Source organism: Perissodus microlepis, chromosome 7, assembly GCF_051167445.1.
Source record: "Perissodus microlepis isolate ML-2025 ecotype Zambia chromosome 7, ASM5116744v1, whole genome shotgun sequence".
NCBI classification, from domain to species: domain Eukaryota; kingdom Metazoa; phylum Chordata; class Actinopteri; order Cichliformes; family Cichlidae; genus Perissodus; species Perissodus microlepis.
Genome location: NC_140467.1, coordinates 25,626,608 through 25,652,686, shown reverse-complemented (window position 1 = coordinate 25,652,686; position 26,079 = coordinate 25,626,608). Strand labels below are relative to the sequence as shown.

General features: G+C 39.2%; 2 protein-coding genes across 6 annotated transcripts in view; one reads left to right on the top strand and one right to left on the bottom strand.

The window, feature by feature from the left end:
• Positions 1-3,792, bottom strand: part of LOC146383177 (synaptic vesicle glycoprotein 2B-like) — a 40,200-nt gene extending 36,408 nt beyond the window's left edge. For all 5 annotated transcript variants that reach the window (XM_084934382.1, XM_084934384.1, XM_084934383.1 and 2 more), the window contains exon 1: positions 3,584-3,792. The gene's annotated coding sequence lies outside the window, so the exon portion shown is untranslated. The remainder of the gene's footprint in view (positions 1-3,583) is intronic.
• Positions 3,793-8,997: 5,205 nt separating this feature from the next.
• On the top strand, positions 8,998-14,387 carry c7h15orf40 (chromosome 7 C15orf40 homolog). Its single transcript, XM_084934380.1, has 4 exons — positions 8,998-9,253; positions 10,637-10,769; positions 10,848-10,975; positions 13,964-14,387. The coding sequence occupies exons 1-4, from the start codon at positions 9,050-9,052 to the stop codon at positions 14,051-14,053; spliced, it is 555 nt and encodes a 184-aa protein (XP_084790506.1). The 5' UTR covers positions 8,998-9,049; the 3' UTR covers positions 14,054-14,387.
• Positions 14,388-26,079: the final 11,692 nt, after the last annotated feature.

Below are 26,079 nucleotides of genomic sequence, written 5' to 3'. Positions count from 1 at the left end.
AAAGTTAATTCTGTTAGTATTTTCAGTGGGAGAAACGTTTCATCGTCATCCAAGTGAATTCTTCAGTCTCAGCTGACTGCAGGTTTACCCAACCTTATAAACAGTACTTTTGCATAATGATGAAAACTAGCACCACTGACTAACAATGGGCCATGAGGTCACTTTCACGATCATTAATATGCAAATTGTCATGACCATTGATCAACAACCACTGACCAAAGCTCATTGATCAATGGCCATGAGTATCATTCACAGAGAGATGGGGAATGGCTGCAATCACAGCATCATAAGATGGTGAAAGATGTACCCTTAGGCCCCCTCCTCGATTTTCATGTAAATGGCCTCCTTTACTCCCCGCTCAAACCAGTGTTCCTCCCCGTCCAGGCTGTGTACAGTCCTGGAGTCCTGGCGGGACAAGTTAGCTCGTTTGTGTTGTGTCATCCGCTTAGCTAGGGATTGTTTGGTTTCTCCGATGTATGAAGCATGGCAATCCTCCTCTGGGCACTTTACAGAGTACACTACATTACTCTATTTGTGTGGGGCGATCCGATCCTTGAGGTGGATGGGTTTTTGGCCCAGCACCTTTTGGGGTCTGAAAACTACAGAGACACGAAGTATTTAGAGAAAATGCATCTCAAGTGTTCCAATACTCCTGACACATAAGGAATCACTGAAGGTTTTAGTCTAGGCAGCAGTTGTCCTTCCTCCTCCTGGATCACCTGCAGTCAGCTGAGACTTAAGAAGTCACTTGCAAGAGTGATGAAACTATTCTCCCACTGAAAAATGTCCAGATAAACAGAATAGACTTACCTGGATGATTGAGCATGTATCAAGATGTTAGCTAGAAAGCACTTAAAGAGAAAGAGCATTGGGGGGGAAAGTGCTTGTGCAAATGGGTGGGAATGGGTGAATGAGGCAAGAGGCAATGAGTTGCTTTAAGTGCTCAGATAGAGTATAAAAACCAGTCCATTTACCATTTTCCAAACCAAAGTTTCCATCATCTCCAGTTTAACAGACTTGAGTTGTTAGCAAAATCTACTTCCTGGAGTAGGGCCATGGGCATTACTCTGTGTGATTCAGCAAAATGCTGCAAAGACAGTGCTTTGCAGTACAAATGGATAATGACTCAAAGCTTACTGCAATTGCAACCCAAGAATTTCTCAAGGGAAAGAAATTATATATTCTTCAGTGGCCAACTGTTTTGAACCCAGTAGAGCATGTTTTTCAGTTTTTAACAAAACTAAATACAAGAAGACCCACAAACAAGCAGCAGTCTGTGACTTCAAGTAATCCTTTTCGTCCAAGTCTTTATATTTAAAATTTAATAACCCATGTCATTTTATCATATGGTGTGTACACACACACACACACACGTTCAGTGTGCACTCTGTAGCTTTTCAAGGTCAGCAGAAAACACAATGCAAGCCTCTAAAACACTCTACTTCCTGTAAACTGAGATCAGAGGATGAAAACACACACAATTCTCTTCCCCTCAGGGCAGTGGAGAGGCGTCTAACAATATAATATAGAAGCTATCCCTCTTACATGGCAAGCATCCTGTCATCATGACAACCAAAATAAAGATATAAACTGTTTAACTGTGATAAGAGACAAACATAGCTATGCTCAAACCTGTGATGACAGATGTGAGGAGAGGGAGCTGAAGAGGAAGCTTCAGCATCAAGCCTAGTCATTTACACCAGATTAATAATGCATCGCGTTTCTTTGTACAGCAGGAAGCCACTACACACACACACACACACACACACAGAGAGAGAGAGAGAGAGAGAGAGAGAAGCACAGACTGGGTAAAACGCACTCTACTAATTCAAAACGGAGGAGGCTTTTTTTCCTTCTGACTTTCATTTTTATCTCAATTTTCAACTTTTACTGGTGTCCCACATCTCTATTATCACTAAAAGACAGGAGAAAAGCATTACATGTACAGTATTACTGCTTTTTTTATGCACATAAGCATCGTTATATATGTGTATAAGTTTAACTATGAATCTGTGTATGTTGCATGCAGATGATGTACATAGGCAGTTGTATGCAAAAAAAACTGCATAAAGTTAATTGAAAGTAAAGCACAGAGAGAAATATTTATTTACATTTTTAAAAGAAATAGAAACATTGTTTTGTTTTTTGTTTTTGTAGATTTCAAAATAACTGAACAAGGCTGTCACAAATTAAATATTTATTGAATATGTTATTACAACTCCACAAAATTTATTGCAAATTTTTAACAAGCTATTCACTAAACTTGTTTTAATGCGAAACAGAATTCTAGCTGGAATTCATTTTATTATTATTATTATTATTATTATTATGGGGTTTTTTTACATCACAAGTCCCAGAGTGTCTACTTCTACATGCTTCTCCTTTAAGGGTCAGACTTTTTTTTTTTCTCTCATTATAAAACTTCCTACTACCTCTCGTCCCTGCAGGCAGTCTTTATCCTTCAAGCTCAGGTCCTCAGCCAGAGGCCTGAGAGCTAGAGGGTCCTGCGGGGTATCTTAGCTGTTCCTAGGACTGCGCTCTTTTGGACAGAGATCTCGGATGTTGTTCCTGTGATCTGCTGGAGCCACTCGCCTAGCTTGGGAGTGACTGCACCTAGTGCTCTGATTACCACTGGGACCACTGTTACCTTAACCCTCCACAGCTTCTCAAGCTCTTCTCTGAGCCCTTGGTACTTCTCTAGATTCTCGTGTTCCTTCTTCCTGATGTTGCTGTCATTCGGTTCGCTACATCTATCACTATGGCCATCTTCTTCCATTTGTCTACCACCACTATATCCGGTTGGTTAGCCACCACCATTTTGGAAGTCCCACAGGATCTTAGCTCAGCCATTCTTCACCACCATAGGGGCGTCTCCATTTAGACCTCGTTACTTCCAGGCCATACTCGGCACAGATGTTTCTGTACTGTGTGTGTGTGTGTGTGTATGTATGTATATGTATATATATATATATATATATATATATATATATATATATATATATATATATATATATATATATATATATATATATATATATATATATATATATATATATATATATATAGTTTTGGTGAGTAAAATTCTAGTATCTTATTAGTTTCCTTGTTAGCACTAATTAGAGGGTGTCTGTGTATGTGTGTTGCACCTGTGTAGCTTATGTATAACCAATGCAAACCAAGCTTGAAAACAATAGTTGATAAGTTTGTACTGACACTGAGCATTTAAAACAGTCCAAAGCCACAAGGTGGTGTCATGTCGTAGATGCACATATTTTACATACAAATTATGAAATAAATAGAGTGTTTGTGCTGCTCAGTCTGGAATTTGAAGGAGTACTGTAAGTGATTGTGTTTCAGTTTATCTGAAAAAAAAAAAACTATACCAAGAAGAGGATAATTGTAATATTTCATATTAAATGCAATAAAAACATTTTAAAAAGATTGCTAAGGTATTTATTAGTCCAAACCTCAGTTGAAAATGCCTATATTTGGATATCTTACTTTTTGAAATGAACAAAATGTAAAGCTCTTCCAATCTAAGTAAATAACAAAAAGAAACATTCAGAAAAATGACTTCTCTTACCAGGACAAAACGAGTTGAAGCTCCCAGTCACACATCAGATCTTTCTTTAAAATTCACTTGTAGCCTGAAAAAATCCAGTCTAGACTTTCTGCCCTAAAAATGTAAAGAGCATCAACATACACAGGCACGACTGAGGGATTAGGGCTGGGAGGGATTTACTAGCTGCCCCGTCTTCTCCTCCTTCCTCTCCTCTCACTGCAGCACTCCTCCCTGAAGCCTCCCGCCACATTCACAGTGGTACAGTCCACCTCTGTTGTACAATGCACACAAGAAGATGCCATTTATTCATCAAAAGGGGAGAGCAAGGGCTGGGGCGTGGGCTGGGGATGGGAAAAGGGATGGGCGTGGAGGGGGTTTTGAAAGAGGCATATGGGTGGCCAGTGAAAAAGGAAATGGAGACAGGGAGGAGGAGGTGATGTGATAGTTGTGTTGACTTAGTGTGAGATGCTTGATAAGATGTTTTCTCTGTGATGATGTAAAAGTCCTGCAGCTTTACAACCATGAATCATAATTCATTTCTTTTTCTTTCTTTCTTTGCTTCCCTACTCGGCTACTAAAGCACTTCTATCATTATGCATTTAAGCATCATGATTAAGTAATGAAGGAAGCACAAGATTAAGGAGGACAAGGAAAAGAAAGAGACAGACATGCCCATTCTCTGACCCAGATCTAGATGAAACTATGGAAAAATCATGAATGGATTTTATCAATAATACTTTGGGAAATCATGAAATGTACCACAAGGTAGTTGGATGTTCTGCATGCTTCTGCTATGTTGAGCCTAAAGACCATGAACATTAGTGCCCTGTTCAGGGAAGTCAGAGAGCTGTATTGTATTGCAGTTATTTTTTTGCAGTTTTGTGATTTTCAGACAAATGTATTTATTCTGATGGCATTAACTTGGCCTCCAGCAACACTGTGAGGAATCTTGGAGTCACTGGTTGTTGTTGTTTTTGTTTGTTTTTTTACCAAGATATGTACTTCAATGTGCAAATATGCAGGTGCTTTCATGCATTTGTGCATTTCTCTAAAATTAGAAACATCCCATCCCAGAGTGATCCTGAAAAACTAGTTCATGCATTTATTACTTCTACACTGGACTATTGTAGTTGTCCTAAAAACTGTGAAAAACCTTTATTTGTTCCAAAATGCTGGAGCAAGAGTACTGACAGGGCAAAAAAGAGAGAGCATATTTCTCCTATACTGGTAAATTTTCTTTTTCATTAATGTTTATAGTTGTTGCAATCGGGCTCATGAGGAGTGTTTCTTCCACTCCTCTTTTCTTGATTCACTTAGTGTTTATACACCACTCTGCATTTAATGATTAGTTATTATTAGTCTCTGGTTCTCTTCCACAGTGTGTCTTTTATATTGTATCCCTCCCCTCACCCTCAGCCATTTGCTGGATATAGCTGGTCTCCCTGAGCCTGGTTTTCCTGGAGGTTTCTTCGTGTTAACAGAGAGTTTTTCCCTCCTACTGTCATAAATGCTTGCTCATAAGGGGCCATCGGTTTGATTTGAAGTCAGACAATCAAAAGTCAACAGCAAAATATGTTCACAAACAAGTATGTATTCAGGCAATGGGGAACGTCCTTAATCCTGTGTAATGGTGATGACATGAATATAATTATTGAGGCAGTCAACCACACTGGAGAAGCAGGAAGCACATAAAAAAATTTTTTAAAAAAATAAAATAAACAGTGGACTGTAATATCATGCAAAAAAAACAAAAAAACAAAAAACTCCTTTCCAACACACCTAAACTGCTAAACTAAATAACATTTCATGGATCGAAGAACAATTTTAGTCAGTTATATCTGGATATGCCCAAAGAAAATATTGATGGGTATTAGGGTGGTTTGCATAGCTCAAAGATTAAGCAGATGAGTAGTCTGAATACAGGTGTTTAAAAGTTAGATGCTGGCTTGTGAAGTGGCTGTTTGGCACAACATAGAAGAGCCACCTTCACAGGACAAGACTCAGCAGTCTATCTGCATCTTAAGGATAAAGGACACTCTTTCGAGGATGCCAATGTTCACATTTTGGACAGAGAGGACAGATGGTTTGAAAGAGGAGTGAAAGAAGCCATTTATGTCCACTGTGAGTGACCATCTTTGAACAGAGGCGGGGGTTTACAACACCAACTGTCTGCCATCTATAATCCAGTTTTGAGTTCCCTCCCCAGACGCCTTAACGCCCACTCACATCCTGGGCCATCTCACCTCAGGAAATCGCATGATAAGGTGGGGCCAGGTTTCACAATGAGCTCACCCGAAACCCTGGCTGATTGGGACCCACACCCGTTTTCACACCTTGGCTCAGACGATTAGAGGATCATCAGGGGGTCCTTTTGTCCCTCTGTAGGGGGATACTCCCACTAGGTTTATATCTGGGACTCTCCACCATTTGACCTTAGAACTGAAGAAGCTTCTCGGATGAGAGGTGAAACGTCTTCAAGCAACTTAAAGAAGTCCAGACGCTTTTCTTTGCAAGCTCCTTTGACTACGATGACCTGGATGACTGAGAACCTTCACAGACAGATGCTGGCATCTTAGGCCGTAGTTTACCTGCCATAATTAAGTTTTTTCAAATTTTCAAACTTTTCCAACATCTCGTTCTGTGTATCTGTATGTCCCTGTCTCTGTACTGGAATATCATTAAAAAGTTGGTCAAAGCTGACTCGATCATACACATCTGTCTTCAACCCAGCTTCAGCGGACACAAAGCCAGATTACAAAATGTGATTTTGTCACACAACACATGATGTGATGTCAAAATTGATGGCAATATAGCAAGCATAATAGCCCCATTATGCTCTTCCTGAGGTGGAGGATTGTAGAGTTGGCAGCTTCAATACTAGCTGGTGGCTACCCAATTAGAATTTTAAATCTATGTTGCGAATCTTTGTGCTTTTGGATACACTGATCACTTATTTTTGATCAGATGAGTGTGATGCAGCCTTTCTAAGTTTTACACACACATTTGCACTCTTATGGATGCATTGGGGGCAACTCAGCGTTCACAATCTTCACTCGAGATACTTCAGTATGTGGACTGGAGGACTATTGCATTTTTTTATGATATTAGGAATTACAGCCATTTTTATACAGTCCACTACTTTCTTAGCTTCAAAAGTAACTGGACAAGTTAAAGGTAAAGTAACAAGGTCTTTCCCTAAAACTTGTTGGAATACTTCGTGGTCATTCCATTGATAAATAAAATGCTTAAAGGCTTTCTTATTAAGTAGGACTGAAGAGCTAAAGTAAAACAGATTTTAATAAGACCCTCAGTCAATGACCCAGCAAATTACTTCATGAACTGGATCCAGAAGGATGGAATTTACAAGATTGATCTTCCTGGTCTGGCACAGTACAGCAGATTTAATTGGATTAGATTGGCTTCGTCTACCAAACAGTGACTGTTCACTTTTACAACTTAAGCAGACTAAAGTAAATATTAATCAGCAAGAAAGGATGCTGATGTAAAGCTGACTGCTACGCCCCAACCTCTGACAAAGGACCTTTGCTGTGAGGGAATAGTGTTAGTGCCTGCAATGCCAATTTTATTTCCTGACATATCAAAATGTGTTGTAGTGCTACATAGAGAATGAAGGAAAATGATAAAAAAGCAAAAACATCAATTAAAAACATCTTCAAGACACTAAAAACAAAAACAATCAACTATAATACAATAAAAAAATAAGGTCATAACATCATACGCATAGTAATAAATCACTAATAAATCAGTAATAAATAAATAAAGTAAGTCAATATCTCAAGACAAAAAGTATAACTGTGTTTTAAGATGACTTTTAAAGATGGGCAACACAAGTTATTGTTGTGCAAAGGCAATTTATTTATTGCCCCTTATAACTTAGGGGCAGCAATAGAGAACCCTTTGTACACTCTGAGGTTCTGCTTAGATTTCTGTATATGTACTGGTCAGATGACCTAAGAGCTTGGACAAGAGTGTCAGGCTAAAGCAGCTCGAAGGTAAGGTGGGGCAAGAGCTGCTCAATTTTACATGTTCTTGTCAAAAGACACTCAGTGAGACTTTGAGCAAAAGTAAGACGGAAGACTGGCTAACTTCAATATAAAGTGGATTACAGTAATCCAGCCCAGACATCATAAAAGAGGATTCAACTTTACCAGCCGCCTTAAATGAAAGAAGCTAGATTTAACTACTGCACTGTTTGGTTGAGCCAGGTTTTGCTTTGCTGCATGTTTAAAGTTTGAAGGGACCAAACCAGAACACAAACTGATATTAATAATGGCAATAACCAACTGCACTAAACTATACAGAGCCTCTGAGAGATGAAGAGGAACAACATCATGGGAAGAACCCGAAGGCTCAATATGTTGAATTACATTCTATATGAACGCCGGATTCACAGGTTCAAACTGGTTAAAAATAACAGAGCAAGAGACAGAGACAGTTGGGTCAGAATCAGGAGCCTATATGAGAGCCATTGTGGCGGCAGCCTGATCAATAAAGTGCAAATATCAAACATCAAGCTTTAAAAAAGACAGACTGTGAGGCATTAAGAATGGAGTTGATAACTTGGATCAGAGTCAGAATCAGAATCAGAGAGACTTTATTTATCCCCAAGGGGCAATTAGGATACAATAATGCTCGATAAGCTATCTCTTATAGCCTCTGTAACAGTGTTCAGATAGCCTCAACCCCCACTGCCCCTCCCTGACTCTGGTTCTACTGGGGGGTTCTTCCTGTTTCTTCCCAATCTCATCAAGCACTCACCCCTGTTCAGCACTCAGCCATGTGTGGTTAAAAAAAAAAAAAAGGAAAGAAAGAAAGAAAATACATTTAATGGGAGCCCCCCCAAAATCTCTAAGGATAAAGGTTTTGATTCCCTAGCATCTAGCAAATAAATAAATAATTAATTAAATGTGTCATTAATTAGATAACATTAGAAATAAATAAATATATTTTATTTAATGAAGTGAATTTGCATTTAGATGAAATGAATGGGCATTTAATTCATTATTGAACTATTTATTTAATTAACAAATTCAAATGTTAATTAATTAATGAAACATTTAATTATTTAATGGCGTATTTAATTAAATCATTTTGTCACTCCTGGTCCTCCATTACACACGAGCACAGATTGTGCTGCAGGAAGGAAGAGCAAGACAGGACGTATGTACATTTTTTAAATATTATTTATTTTTGCTAAAATATGCAAGTCTATTAAATAAATGTGTTCCCTGGCTCTGGTATGAATTAAATGCTTACATTTGTCAATTCATTTTTTGTAATTATGTTGTGCCAACTAGCCCCATTATGCATTTCTTTGATAAGTAGCAGAAAATGTAAGTATAAAAAAATCTATATATTTATTATAATTTATAACAACTCATAATTTAAGATTGTGATAAGCGGAAGAATTTATTTTGAAAACCGGAAATTCATCAAAAAGCTAGCAAGCTAACAGGTAGCCGGTAGATGTTTTCCTGTTCAGGTCTTGCCGTAGCTTGTCTTTACCGTGTTAAATTTATACCGTCTCTGCAGCAGGCTAGATCTGTCACTTTAAAGGCTGTAACGTTACCCGACCTTGTGCTGGTGCTCAGCTGCCGGTACAGAGCCCCTCTGCCCGGTGTCGCCCTGCACAGAAGGCACTACTCCAGAAACAGACAAATGCCCAAAAAGGTAAGAGCGGTTATTCCACTTTTGTGTATATAGATTTTTTTTTTTTTACTTCATTTTCCCATTGATATGAGTCAATTAAAGTAAAGTAAGTACTTCTTTCAACCATCTTTTTGATGGACATTGTTTATGCTAAAGGTTCAAACAGTTTGATTTGAATTTTAAGGAGTTTAAAGATTGAGTGCAGGGCTTCTTCGTTTGTTGCGACCTTTGTTATTAAGTGTGCCAGTGCAACAGCATTAAGTCACAATATTTTATTATTATTATTATTAGTAGTAGTAGTAGTAGTAGTAGTAGTAGTAGTCGTATTATTAGTCGTAGTATTCAACCCTTACAAAAGTAGGTTTTGTTTTTTGTTTTTACTAATTCATGAACAGACAAATACCCAAAAAGGTAGAACAGCTCCCAAATTTAGGATGAAAAGAAGAAGAACATGCTGTCTATTGTCTGTCTGTTGAACATGTATACTGGAACTGTGTCCTTATAATACACACTGGAGAAGTGAAAAATGTGTATTTTGTACTTGGGAAGTTGCTGCTACTGCTCACACAGAATACTTCTTATACAACTTGTAGTTTTCACGTGGTAAGCTTTTCTCTGAGATTGAATTTCTAGTCTTCTATCCTTTCTGTTTCTCTACCTGATGCAGACAGCAGGGGTTTTCACTCCTCTTCATTTTACTGTCTTTAGTCGCCATAGAAACACTTCCCCACAGCTGTGTGGTGATAGCACACTTACAGTGCATTCCAGATTAGAATGGAATTTCTGAGTTTCCAGTCCCAACAGCTAGAATTTCCAACTCTGAAAGAAGGAGCAGCTCCACCAACCCCGGGTTACTGATCCAATGTGGCAGCAGTGAACGTAAACAGTAGTAAAAGTGTAAAACTTGAAATCTGTTACAAGATTACATTGATGGGGAAACCTGCAGTCAGCTCAGACTGAAGAAGTCACTTGGATGAGTTATGAAATGTTTCTCCCACTGAAAACGCTACTTCCAGATGAACAGGATCAACTTTTTTGGATTTCTGTACCTGGATGATTCAGCATGCATCAAGACTGGCAAATAATGAAGCTAGAAGATGATGGTGTGTTATAGTCTTTTGTAATGTTCCTAACAGGATATTTAAATGCAATGTCTGGTATCAGCTGCATGAGAGACTTGGATAATGTCACTACTATAAAAACACTTGTGAACAAACTCTCCTATAAGCTTAGAAAGCTCATATGATCTGCAGGAAAAATCAAAAAGGACTTACTTATGATGTAAGCTATTTCTAGATTCCCAATTGTTTTACTGTAAGATGACTTAAAGGTAGAAAATGAATGGAAAAAGCATGTAAAGAGCCAGTAATGTTTGACTTAAGCTCTTTTGTGCTGTTAAACCAGGTGAAAGAACAGCTGGCAGGTTGTGGAGGAGCGGCCGTAGCAGAAGCCTGTGGTCCAGTAACCAAAGACAAAAGTGGTGCTGTAACCATAAGAGTTCATGCAAAGCCCGGCTCCAAACACAGCAGCATCACAGGTGTTTGTATAACAGAATTGTTGATATGAACAAAGTGCAACACAAATCACACTGCTATCTCTTCTGCCATGCTTTCAGAAGTTTCTACAGAGGCAGTAAGTGTTGCCATCTCAGCACCACCTACAGATGGAGAGGCCAATGCTGAGCTTATTCGCTACCTGGCTGAGGTTCTGGGCCTGAAGAAAAGTCACGTGTGTCTGGACAAGGTTGCTGAAACTTAAAAAAGTGGAATCTTGGTGCAATCTCAGTACACATTTGAGTATTTCTGTATACATTGACATTTGTCACTAAGCATTTCTCACTTAATATTTACTTAAACTGTCACTCATGTACATATCTCACTACATACAGTGGTGTGAAAAAGTGTTTGCCCCCTTCCTGATTTCTTAGTGTTTTGCATATTTGTCACACTTACATGTTTCAGATGATCAAACAAATTTTAATATTAGACAAAGATAACCTAAGTACATACAAAATGTAGTTTTTAAATGGTGATTTAACTGATTAATGGAGAAAGGTTATCCAAACCTATCTGGTCATGTGTGAAAAAGTAATTGCCTCCCTTGTTAAATGATGACTTAGCTGTGATTAACCACATTTTATTGAAAGCTGAGTTCAGTTTCACTAAACACACTCAGGCCTGATTAATGGCAGACCTGTTGTATTAAGAAATCAACTAAATGGAACCTGTTTGACAAAGTGAAGCAGGCTAAAAGATCTCAAAAAGCAACACATCATGCTACGATCTAAAGAAACACCTGAGACACAAAGTCACTGACATATATCAGGAAAGGGTTACAAAGCCACTTCTAAGGCTTTGGGACTCCAGTGAACAACAGTGACAGCCATTATACACAAATGGCGAAAACATGAAACAGTGGTGAAGCTTCCAAGGAGTGGCCGGCCTACCAAAATTACTCCAAGAGCACATCGACAACACAAAAGAACTCAGAATAACATTAAAGAACTGCAGGCTTCACATGTCTCAGTGAAGGTCAGTGTTCATTGTTCAACAGTAAGAAAGAGACTGTGCAAAAATGGCATCCATGGGAGAGTTCAAGGGAAAAAATACCACTGACCAAAAAGAACACAAAGGCTTATCTCACCTTTGCCAGAAAACATCTTGATGATCCTGAGGACTTTTGGGAAAATATTCTGTGGACTGATGAGACAAAGGTTAAACTTTTTGGAAGGTGTGCATCCCATGACATCTGACATCAGACTGACACATCATTTCAGAAGAGGAACATCATACCAGCAGTAAAATATGGTGGTGGTAGTGGGATAGTCTGGGGCTGTTTTGCTGCCTCAGGACTCCTCCAATGTGACTGAATTACAAAAATTCTGCAAAGATGAGTGGGCCAAAACCCCTCCACAGCGCTGTAAGACACTCATTGCCAGTTACCGCAAACGCTTGATTGCAGTTGTTGCTGTTAAGGGAGTTGTTGATAAAGTTGTTGCTGCACCAGTTATTAGGTTTAGGGAGAAATCACTGCACTTTGTGTTTACTTGTGTTATGTTTTTCTAATATTTAGATTTGTTTGATGAGCTGAAACATTTAAGTGTGACAAGCATACAAAAAATAGCAAATCAGGAAGGGCAAAAACACTTTTTACACCACAGTATTCACATTCTATACTGCATTGAGTATGTGTAAGCAGCTGTAAGCAGACAGCAGTAGATGGCACTGTGTCACTGTTACTGTCTGTTGGTGGCTTCACTGCAGAGATTGCATGTTGTGGGTATGGTAGGGTTTGAAGAACGAGCTCGATAGTGGTCGTAACACTAAACAGCCATTACTGTAGTGTGACTTATCCTGTGCACTGAGAATTTTAAATGGTGTCAGCTCCAGGGGTGTAAATTAACTTTGTACCCAAAAGTACACATGTGTACTTTGAAAATGTAAATGTATTACACAATGTATGTTTTATATAGATACCTTATTATTAGATCTAAATATGCAGCAGGGACCATATAGAGGAGTGACACTGACTTTGTTTTTTGTGCTCCTAAACCTTTAAGCTGCAGCATAGATGTCTATATCCACTGAGCTCTATTGAAACAGCATAACAGCACTGGGCAGTTCTGCATTTACTCTAAAACAGTCCAGACGTGACAATACATTTGGGCCAAATTGTCATTGTCATTCATTCTGTGGCTTCATGATAGGGCTGCTCGATTATGGCAAATATGATAATCACGATTATTTTCACTGAAATTGAGATCTCGATTATTTGACGATATTTATTTAACAATAACAATGTATTGAATAATGACTTTAAAGATTGTCAAAAAATAATATAAAATAGTGTGCAAATACTGATAACAGTGAAAATGTTTGCAATATAAAAAATAAATGAAAAATGTAAACATCTATGTTTAGTGAACTTTGCAGTGTTGCTCTGTGGTGCAGCTACGACACCGTAGCAAAGTTTACACACTATGTCTACTTGATCCACGTCTGACTCCGCCAACCCATAATGTTTCCACACCACTGAAGTTTTTTTTACCTCTCTTTTCAACCAACAGCAGTCACTCTCCTCTCCAAATAACTTCTGCTTAGCTTTCCGAGCTTCCCTCAGGTCCTCTTAATCAGCGGTCCCCAACCCCCGGGCCTCGGACCGGTATCGGTCCGTGAGTCGTTTGGTACCGGGCCGCGAGAGTTGAGGCTCAGGTGTGAAATGTATAGTTTTCAGAGTTTTTTTCGGTTTTCAGCGTTATTTTGTTATCGTTTTTATCGTTTACTCGGTTTTCCTTGGTCTTTTCACATGTGTTATGAATAAAAAAAAAATTCGGTACCGGTACTAGTTTTATTTTGTTGTATTTATCCGCGACACCTTAAAGGCCGGTCCATGAAAATATTGTTGGGCATAAACCGGTCCGTGGCGCAAAAAAGGTTGGAGACCGCTGCTCTTAATTGTTGTGACACGTGTTCGAAATGCAGAGAGGTGCGCTCGATTTGCCACACGGAACAGCGCGAGAGTAAAGCACGAGGGAGGGGCTAATAATCGGCTCAGTCATTTTTAATGATCGTTGAAAGCCCAGATCATAATCGTGATTAAAATTCGATTAATTGAGCAGCCCTACTTCATGATGGTGCACTGTCACAGTAAGAAGGTTCTTTTTTCAGGGTGAGCAAAGTTTTATCCCATTGTATCATATGTCGTTTAAGTCCTTTCTTCTGTATTTTTTAGGGGTCCAGGTCCAGAGACAAAGTCATCAAAGTGGACTCTTCTCTCAGTCCAGAGGAGGTGTTGAGGAAGCTCAGACAGGCTGTAGGCTGACAAGCGGGATGTCAGTTTCCAGCAGTCATCCAAACTTACCTGGATCTGTGTTTAAAGTAATTGTCCCTACAACTAATAAACTAATAGCTGGTTGTGCCACCTTTGACAGCAGGAACTGCTAACCAAGTTTGGGATACACGGGAATGAGTCATTTACAATTTGCTGTGCGAAATTTTGGAATGACATGAACAGCCTGTTTAAGGTTATGCCAAAGTGAGTTTTCCCTTGGAACTCTACCATGGATGCTATTTTTGTGTAGTCTCTTATAGGTGTTTCATGAGGTGTTCTGTATGAAGTAGGCAAAAGCGGAATAAAAATGAAAATTTTGAAACCACTGGTTTTGCTTTATATGTTTTATAAACAGAAATGAATTCTCCCAATCAATATACCAGTTATTAGCAAGCAATAGAAAGAATGCAAATTGAATTTTAGTAAAATAAATGTCAGGATGATCATCAACAAAATCTTTTTTCCCCCAACTTAAATCATTTAACTCAAATGTATTATGTGTTACGTCCACCAGCTACAATATAGGATGTTCAGCCCAGTTTTGAATGTTAACAGTGGTCAACATTTAATTCAATTCATACAAAGTTCATACATACACACACACACAGGACTGAAAGACAGCACAGGAGCTCTGAGCACAAGATCCATAGAGGACATAGCACGTAACAGCAGGGTGCAAGATGCTAGCAGGCAGGGCATACAAACTGACGGACAAACTGGTGATGGCTAACTGGGCATAGTAGTGGACAAGCAGAAGAAGATGGCCATAGTAATGTGTAGCAAAACCAAATAACAGCAACATCAGGAAGAAGGAACACGAGAAACTGGAGAAGTACCAAGGGTTTACAGAAGAGCTCATGAAGATGTGGAGGGTGAAGGTAACAGTGGTCCCAGTGGTAATCAGCACTCGGTGCAGTGACCCCCCAGCTAGGCGAGTGGCAGATCCCAGGAACAACATCTGAAATCTCTGTCCAAAAGAGCGCGGTCCTAGGAACAGCAAAGAGACTGCACACAACCCTCAAGCTCTCAAGTCTGGTAGAGGACCCAAGCTTGAGGGATAAAAGACCACCCACAGGGGTGTGTGTGTGTGTGTGTAGGGGACAAGCCGTCTAGCTCCTGAGCCACAGGTACCACATAAATGCAGGAATTTATGTTCTATACATTTTGAAGTCATTAACCATGGGTCTGTAAAGGACTCTTTAAGGTTTCAATATAGCAATGGAAAATCAAATTTAAAAAGCCCAAACAATGAAACACTCCAAGACTGTCCTGTGATGCAATGTGAGCTACCATATTTTCAGGTTTGAAAACACACCATCATGCACATCCACGTGGATAGTCCCTGGAGAAACAAGAAAAAAAATCTCATTAGCATCAGCCACAGAATCAGGAGTACAGTGAATTAGCACTGCAGTAATGATCCTTGCTTTGTTCTAGTTAAAACTGAAATGCTTCAAAGAGATGGCACCACTGCTGAATGTGAGCTGACATCAAAGCATGGCAAGATAATGATTTCGTATCAAACATCACAGCTCTTATGAAGCTCTATCATCAAAACGCTGACTTATTTTATATTCCAGCTCTGCAAGCAACATTTCTGCTTCTTGATGACTGTTAAATGAAGTTTATCTTCTCAGACACTGAGATCATTATATAAGAAATACCTTGTGCAGGGCTAAAGGGAGTTTGTTTTCAAGTTAGACTAAATCACACTTCACTTTCATGCTGTTTTCTGCTAACTGAAGTCACTTTTCGTGGGTTGTCTCCTCTGCTGAGCCTGGATCAGCAGCTTTATATCTGCATTTGAGTCCCACTGAAGCTCATGTCAGCCTAACGGAGGTTTCAAACGCTGCATTAAGCCTCTGCTGACTGGACGAGCATTTTCCCTCCTAAATTCAAGAGATTCATAAACTTAAATCCCCCTTCCCTTCACACTGTGTGCTGGAAGATCTCTGTGGTCAATTTTTGAAGATTATAGTCTATCAAAAGTGCTTTCTGCAAAATCAAATCAAGTGGTTATAAGCAAACACACAGTAATCACTCAAAGTTCTGGATAAACTGTGAAGTACAACTTCAGTAATCCTGCTGATATTTATTTGAACCGCTTTACACCTATTGATCTCTCTGAGGTACCGTCAATAGTTTTCAAATCATCAACATGTCTATTGGATACTATCCCTGCAAGACTTACTATGTTTAGTAACAGGTTACATACCACAAAGTGGCTGGAATTCTGTAATTACAGAATTACTTGAAAAGTTTTTACTTAATTTAGCTGCCTTAGCTAACTATAGATCTCTAAACTAACTTTGATTTCAAAAGTTCTCGAAGGAGTTGTAAATCAGCTGTGTGATCATTTGCAGAGGAAAGATTTATTTGAAGAATTTCAGTATTTAGAATACATCATAGGACAGGAATAGCACCACTGATTGTTACTAATGATCTAATGATCTACAGTGTATGACAATAAAGTCTTCTCTGTGCGTATCCTGCTAGACTTCAGAATTTAATTTATCTGACAGATTCTTGCAAAAAAAAGGTCATCTCACACAAAGTTAGTCATGGAGTTCAACCAGGAAGTGGAACACCATAGAGGTGGACCAGCACTTTTCACATTACATGCAATGCTTCCCTTAGGCATTATTGTTATTAGAAAACACTGACGACATTTCCATTGCTGTGTACATAATACCCTAATACACTGCAGGTATGTCTTAAAGATGTAAAGTCTTGAATACAGTGTAATTTTTCCTTTTAAATTGGGGCAAAACTGAGGTTATTGTATTTGGCCCTAAAAGTACAAGACAAAATTGTGTTTGACTAGATGCTTCGTGTGGAAGGCATTACCTTAGGCTCGAGTAATACTGTGAGGAATCTTGGAGTCATTTTTGACCTGGACTCAGTTAAACAAATGTCTAGGAATGCCTTCTTTCATCATATTTTTTCTGCAACAAATCAAGATTAGAAATATCCTGTTTCAGAGTGATACCAAAAAGTAGTTCATGCTTTTGTTACTTCTAGGCTGAACTACCATAATTCCTTATTAACTGATTCCAAAGATTCCCTAAGAAGTCTTCACTGGATCCAAAACACAGCAGTTTTTACTAACTGGTAGGAAAAAAAAGATCATATGCAAATTACCATCCTATTATCATTAATCTAAAAGAGCACTTCTCTCCCAGACTGCAGGCTTATTTGTGGTTCCTAGAGTTTCTCAAAGGTGAACCTGTACCATTATTTAGTTAAGCTGCTATAGGCTGAGGCTGCTGGCGGGAGTTAACGTGATGCACTAAACATTTCTTCTCCGCTTCCCTCTTTTTTCTTTTCCTTCACTGCTATTTTCTTCAATGCCATGTGCCAATGGAGTGCAGAGCAGATACTTAAACTCTACTCCCACAGAGATCAATTATTCTGTCAATAGTATTACATCTATTATATCACGACATTGGTTGTCCGATCCCTTTGTGTACTCTTCCCACACTAAGGGTAATTATGGAGTTCCACAGGGTTTTGTGCTAGGACCAAATTTGTTTACAACATACATGCTTCCCTTAGGCAGTATCATCCGAAGGTATAGCATCCATCCATAAACTGCAGAGATGTCATAACAACATAAGACCTGCATAACCTCTAATTTTCCAATTAAACTAAGATAAAACTGAGGTTGTTGTACTCAGACATAAAAATCTTAGAAAAATGGCATCTGGAACGTGTGCCAAAAGCCAAAACAACACCAGAAAACACTGCTGGCTAGTAGATATAATATCACTTTTGGTGTGCAAACATGACAATGGCAAGTATAAACTGCAATTGATGTTTCAATTATTGAATGTTATCAAGCTTTGTCTAATCTCTGAAGTTTAATTGTTGTCTCTTTGTGGTCCTCTCTTAACACTTCTCTTTCCCCTCATCCCCAGTTTGCAAGAGACTATTGCTAGTTGGTGTTGCCAGGAGAAAGCTTCTTCTCTCTCAAAAAACCATAGCAACATGGGTTAGGATTGCAAATCAGTTAAAACAGCTCTTACCTCATTCTCATAGTGGTGGAAGGATGTTGAATTGAACTTGCTTTGCAGCACGTCTGTTGTAGATCTGTAAGTGTGTGATTAGGATCATTGTCCTATTGCATGACCCAATGTCGGCCAAGCTTTTTCTGTCGGACAAGAGGCCTAGCATTTCACTGTAAAATGCTTTGGTATACAGAAGAGTTCATAGTCGAGTAACAATGTGTTGCAATGGCTCAGTCATAGTCCAGACCTCAATCTGACTGGAATGATGTGGTGGGGCCTTAAAAGAACTGTGCATAAACAAATACCCGCAAGCCTAAATGAACTGAAGCAACATTTTAAAGAAGAGTGGGCCATAAATTACTCCACAATGATGTGCGAGACTGATGAAGTCATACAGAAAATCACATTTACCAGCAATACTTCAGGTTATTGTTGCTAAAGGGGGTCGTGCAAGTTATTGAATCTTAGCTACTTAGCTTTGCACACACTGCTTCTGCTTTTTTGTTTAGTTTTTGCAAAATAAATAATAACATGGTATCATGGTGTCAACTTATTGTTCATCTGAAGCTTTATTTATTTAATTTTAAGACTTTGGCCCTAAACTTGGAAAGCGGTTTAGCTAACAAAATGTTTTCATGCTGAATAAGGAAAAGTTTAGGTTTTCCATTCAAGAAAGAGAGTTAACGTCAACTCTAAATGAGTTACTGTGACATAACAGACTGTGCAGAGGTGGGAAGTCAGGAGATACAAATCCTCGAAAAAGTAGGGGACTTTTTTTTTTTTTGAAAGAGGTTTACTGCTCATGTTTCATGAGATGTCTTGGATGTTTTTCATCCTCTATAATGACAGTAAACTGTTTTTATACTACATTTGGTGTATGACAACTTAGATGGTTTATACTAGACAGTATGAATTTAGTGTAATGGTGGAATTCAGTGAATGAATAAGCATCAATTAAAAATCTTACTAATCTCTGCTACATTTTATGTAACCTAGCTATAACCATAAACACCACAGCCACTGTGCACCAGTCCAACTCACTGTTCTTTACTGTAAATCCATCTCACAGTACAGCAAACAAACCATTTTATCCTGCACTAGCCTGCAGAATATTGTCATGCAACCTTTAAATAACACAGTTAGTCTGCCTCAGTTTGTTTTGCAGCAGGTTTCACAATATACATAAATATAACTTCATAACATATATATAGATCCAATATCTGATTTTAAAAAAGATCATATTGCATGTAAGGTTTAAATTCCCAGTTTATTAAATACCACTGAGCAGCCCTTACCTTTTACTCTAACCTCCCTTCATCCTCTACTGTCTGTCTTTCTTATCTTTCTCCATCTCTGAGTGAACTGAGCTTTCTTTCTTTTCTCTCCCTGTGAAATACAGCAGCTAAGCCTTCAGCTAGCAAACACACAAACAGTTTGTGTGTTTGCTGCTGTTTGTTGCATTTGGGTTGCATTTGCGTTGCATTTGCCACTTAAAAAAAATGTTACCTCCCTTTATGGTTGCTGAGTAGGGCTATCTAGATACTGAAGTACCACACTATGATGCTATAAATTATGCATAAATTAGTACTAACAGAAACGGCACTCCATTTCTCATTCATAAAGTCATTGTCAAAGCTCCAAGCAAAGAAAATTCATTTGCTGAAGTTTACATTTTTACAAACACTGAAATTCCAGTTAGTAACTAGTTGACCATTTTGTACCACACAAGGAGACCCAGACAGCGATTACACCACAGATTTATAATCAGCTCAGAAAAAAATCTATATTCTCCATCTTTATAATGCTGTGACTTTGTGGACAGTTTCCTTGCATAGCAAACATTTACTGTAGATTACTTTAGCAATCATTATTCAAATAAAAATGATCTCTATAAAGCTTTACACACAGAACAAACTCATCAAGGATCAATCATTTGTTGTGTTGTTTTTGGTCACACAGATGGAAAAATGACAGTTGAAGTTGGATTTTGGAAACAATCTGTTCTGTCTGGTGTTGGACTGTCTTTGTTTTTTTGCATTTTTTGCACATTGTATTCTATGTAGTCCTGTGTTGATTGTCTGTTATATGTCATTTGTAGCACCATGCTTTTTTTAACTCTGTTTGTTGAACATGCCTCCTGGAATAGGGCGCTTTGATTTTTAAAAAATATATATTTTGATATATAAAACCATATACTTTCTTTTTAGTTTCTAGATTTAATGCTTCCTTCCAAGTTTTAGAAAATGACAATTTCACCATCAAAGCCTCAAGTGTTGCCTTCAGATTGCAACAGGTCAGTCATAGACAGCAATTTAAAGATCACTTTCTGCACAGAGAATGATAAAAGTTATTTGGCTTAACTACGGGTGATGGAGCTGCTGTTTCTTGAGAGGATTAGAGGAAAATTGAGGAGATTAAGGGATGATAATGATGCCCAACTCTGATCTAGTCTGTGGGATTATGGAAATGAAGCGGTTTAAGATGTTTCCTTTCAGCTCAGCCTCATTTTTTTACTCTTCATTTTCTTCCAGATAGTTCTTGCAGCCTTATTTTCATTACAAGTGACACAACAGACTCAACACCGCATTTACTACTTAATGAAAACTTGAAAGCAGCGAGGTTCTAAGGGGTAGGTGGGTGTAAATGAGAGGCCAACTATAATTTGGCCATTTGGCTCTCAACAAAATTTAGTGGTGGGTACCTGTTACCAAACCTCTACCTCCCAACTAAATCAACTTTGGCAGCTTGGGTTCAAGTTTCCTTTACTACAGTCAGACTGTCTAAGCAGTACTATGTACATGAAAAATAAAATGCAAGGGATTCTTGGAAGTTGGAGGCTTGATGTGGTGCTAAAACAAGATTTTGTCAATAATTAATGAATTAATTTAAAAAATCAGTGACCTGCAGCTATAAACCCTATATGCAACTGAAGTAGTTCAATTTGATACTATCAGTGTTAACCTACTGCAAAAAAGTTAGGAGCACTGTGATGCATCACTTTTTCTTTAAACACTGTGCAAGCATTTAGCAACAGAGGAGACCAACTGCTGTAATTGACTTTTTTTTATTTTTTTTTATTCTTGCCTGATATATACATAGGCGCTTGCCCCGCAATGGATGGATGGATGGATGGATGGTATATACAATAAAGTGGGAGAAGATGAGTCAGATGGCAATGAGTATTAGACCCAAAAGGTTGATTCTGTTCATCTGGACGTAGCTTTTCCAATGAGAGAAATGTTTTGTCATTTATTTGTCGTCCCCCCCCCCCCCCCCCCCAAAACCTTATAAACAGTACATTTACACAATGACTGAAACTAGAGTTCTGGGCTACGTCCAGATGAACAGAATCAACCTTTTTGGGATTTACTTCCCTGGATGATTGAGCATGAATCAAGACAATGAGCATTAGAGGGGCTCAACCACTCGCAGAAGAAAAATATACGAATGAAAAGATGCAAACTGCATCCTGTTATATTTTCTCTTCTGTCTACAGTAAAAGCCAACAGCTTTCATCCTCATTTTCGCTACCACTCAGCAGGATTTCTGGGCAGCTGACATAGACGGGATATAGTTGTTTATGTCTTTATCATGAGCCCATAAGCAGACAGTCACACACTGAATCATGGCCTGGAGCAAGTGGAACAACATGGCAGGTTTTAAACCTCTTACTTCATTCCTCTCTGCGGGTTTATTTATAGTCATCTGCTTCCTTAAGCATCTAAAATGTCCTGAAGCAGCTGACATAACACACACTTTAATACCAATACTGTTTATTTTTTAAAGTCTCTATTTTTTGCGTGCCCAGCGCTGACTTACTATCAGCAAAATGCTCTTAGTCCGACACTAAAGCCTTGCTGACAGCGGGAGGATTTGATGCTGCGGCTTGCACTCAGCAGACAACAATCCAATCAGTTTCTGGTTGGTAATCAAAAGTCTATGAATCTGCAACTAAACAGTACTTGCTATCAAATGCTATCATGGCTTTGTTTATGAACAGGGAAGCATCTTGAGGTGACTGTTGTTGTGACTTGGTGCTATGTAAATAAAATGCAGTTGTACTGTGGGTTTGTAAGTGGGTTTGTTAGCTTATTTTGGGGCTCCTACTTTATCTATTCCATGCAAACCTGCTGTTGAAAGCTGTTGTTATGGGAGATATATCTTTCTAGTCCCTATCCCTACTTTCACTGCAGTATTTTATATCACCACATTTGTCTAAGATCTTTAGGGCTGAGTACAGTAGTCTCTGTTTTATCTGCATTTAGAAGCCGGAATTTAGAGGTCATCCAGGTATTTATGTCTATTAGACATTCCTGCAGTTTGACTAATTGGAAAACATTCTAGGTTTTGGCAACTCTATTCTGAAAAAACCTGAAGCTAGAGACACAAGCAACCCCAAATCATTGTTGATTGTCTTCCAGAGGAGACACTGAAGGAACTCTGAAACACCGCCAGGGATAACGTACGGGTGCACTGTAACCTTGGTTCTCTGAGTGAGAGACTATCCTCCACTCCGTTACATATTCCTTATGTACGGGGTATCACCCCCTTGGTGTGGATAGATTCATATAGCTAGCACTCCGGCTAGCCTGGCCACACCCCACAGCTTCTACACAGACTACACAGCTGGTGAGATAGTCTCTTAATCTCCAGGGATCAGGAGGTAGAGTGTTTGCCCCATGATCGGAGGGTTGGGGGTTCAAATCCACCGAATGGCTACCCTGAGATACCCTTGAGCAAGGTACCGTCTATATACACTACAGACTGCTCCCCATGCTGGATTGGTAGCTTCGACTGCTTCACTGACTGAATGGGTTAGCTGCAGAGGACTAAGCAGTTTCCTGCAGGATTAATAAAGTATAGAGATTGACAGACCACGTGACTTTCGCGCATTGCATGCCGGGTACTAGTGGCAAAACAATCAAAGCAATGCATCAAACGCAAGCATTTGCAGCACCACAAAACGTTCATTCTCCGGTTCCAATACCTTCTTGCTTTTTCTTTGTCCCCCAAAAAAGGTATATACAAAACGAAGGAAAACAATGCCGGTCCGTACAAAGACAGACTTGATGAAAAGTCAAAGAAAAGATACGAGGAAAAAATCAAAGGAGTGAAAGGGTTAGACCCATACGAGCACACAGTGGACAAAAGACCTTAGCGTGCTGCCCAACTTTCACCACGCTCATATTTATAATTATAAGGTTCTTGGGGTGAGTGCATAGTTTGTAGTAACTTCAGGTCACTGCAACAAGCCCAGGTACAGTTTACCAACGGATGGGTACAGGACCTTGAAATGCACCGTGTAGAACGAACCAGTCTCACAAATCGTCTTCATAAATACACATTCGTTAACCGTTTATTAATAGGACCTTTGAGCTCAACGGTAATTAATTAGTAGTGGAAATAATTTCTGGTTCGCATTACAGAAATGTAGCAGTGACAATAATATTGTATGCTGTAATCCTACTGTGCAATTAGTGATACAAAAAACCTGTTTTATCCTGTGAATAAAAGTATATGTTTTTGTCAATGTACCATGGTAATAACAGAAGCGAAACGCAATATTCTGTCAGGACAATTCACTATTTATGCACAATAAACAAAGGAACATAGCGCGACAATTTCTGTTCAGCGCCAGACTTGCTTGTAACCTATATCACCAATTATGTTATGAAAAATGAGGTATTAACTACTACAAAACACTGCCCTTTGTGGAAATGCTTGGAGCAGACTAACATGTGAGCTGGAGTGTTCTGGGACGTTATGATTGGTCTTCGAATGGCTGCAATCCAGGCCATCCGTCGGCTCTTTGTTACTTCGGAAACATGGCTTGAACAATTTCTCTTCAACGACGTAATCCGATAACAACCGATCTCTTTACCCGTCGGCTTCCCGTGGCCGTTAATAATACAACAGCTTCTTGCCATTTTTTGTGTTTCTTTTTATCGCTGTGTAACTGATTTCAATTGAAAGCCTGCGTGCGCTAGTACCTCTTGCCATGAGTTCCCAGAATCCTTTGCGGTTTTACCCCTGAATGACGTCACATTTTCAATCTCTATACATTACTCAGAGAACCAAGGTTAGAGTGTAACTGTATGTTCTCTATCATATCAAGACTATCTCTCCACTCCGTTACATATTCCATATGTATAGGGTAACTCTTTAAGACACCCTGTGAAGAGACAGTGCAACCGAAACCCCAGCGTGAAAGTGTACAAAACGAACAATGTACAAATGTACATATCAAGGGCGTAGATTTGGTTTTGGCATTGGTGGGGACGGATGATTCAACCACTGAACCCTGCCGTTTCTTTTTTCTTTTTCCTTTTTGTCTTTGCTTCTTGATAAAAAAAAAAAAAAAGGAGAAATATACTTGCCTACATATGCTATTCTACATGCTTTTAAACCATTCAAAATTACAATTCATAGTTTTATATGTGAATTATATAATGTTAAATTACAAAATACATTCAGTCACACATGTGCACCACCAAGTCATCATCCAATTTCACCTGTGATCTTGTATCACCATTACTCTCTGAGCTTTGTGTTGGTTCTTCTGTCACCTGACAAATAGGACAAACATGACAATAAGAATAAAATGTGAAGCTGCTTCGGTGTTTCTGTCAATTTGTGCAGATCTTGACTCATCAGTAATGTTTGTAGGGTGAGTGCATTTTTAAAACAATTTGTGCAAACTGCACTACAAGGTGGAATATTTGCAAAATAATGACTAACTCATGATATTTTGTCTCAAAAATTAACCCTATGAATATGTCAGTACCACTAGGATGAAATTATTGTTTCACCAACATTTTAACGTTAGACATATAATTTTAACAGCCTCTGTAAACTAATATCCTGGCTTGCTCGAGGCTGCCGTTTTCTCTGACAGTTTCAATCAAAATTAAAAATGCTACTCTGGGAGACTGAGATAACTAATAGTGCTGCATGTTGTGCTGTTAGTTTCCCAAACACGTTATTCATGGTTACATACAATTTTAGACTGATGTGGGCCAAAGTCTAGCATAGCCTGTAACATTATTATGACTGACACATTTTATGAGTGAACTTGACTTTACGAGACTTACAGGTTTCTTTGAAAAATACTTTCTTATGTCCAGGTTCTTCCTTGTTGCTGCCATCCTCCTCTCCTCCTTGCAGGCCCTCGCAGCGCAGGCTTGCCGCTGCTAAAACTAAACAGAGCTCCCTGAAAGGCACAGCCGATCACATTGGCCATATTTGTCACATGAGGTAGGACTCCAGTAGAGAACGTAATTTAACTCTTTCTGCACTGCTGGGTGAATGAGACGTTGACAGATCGTTTTTTTTTTTCTTTTTATCGGTTTTGTTTTTCTTTACTCGAAGAGATCAAATTATTGGTGGGGACATGTCCCTTCCGTCCATGCCAAATCTACGCCCTTGGTACATATGTACACACCACCCTGGTCAAGGCCCCGCCAGATGCAAAGGCCAAGCTGGAGGGAGGAGGCATCAGTCTGCCAGACGCAAGACTGGCCTGAGTGACTCCCACAAGACACAAGGTCCACACCTAAACAGCCGCTCATGGTCAGCCTGCAAGACACTAGGCCAAGCGAACAGACAAAGGCTACCTCAGAGGGGCACCCACCACCTCCTCCCCAAAAGAGGGGCTGGCTGCCACATTCAAACGGTAAAACCTATTAAAGGTGGTAGCCGAGGACCATGATGCCGCCACACCAATGGTAGAGAGAGAGGAGCCCCTCAACAAGAGGTGGCCACCCCATGGGATGAGTGGGCCCGCACTCCTGAGAGAAGGGGAACCCCTGCAGTGGCATAAACCTGCCGGATTTAAAAGACTGCTTATTTTAGTTAATACTTTGATCTGAAATAAGATTAGTCTTTATCAATCAATTACGTCCCACATGTGTTTAAGGTGGTAGTAATTAAACCAGTATGTAAAAAGCCATCACTTGACCCATCTGTCTTAACTAGGGATGGGTACTGGTATCCGGTGCCATGATGGCACCG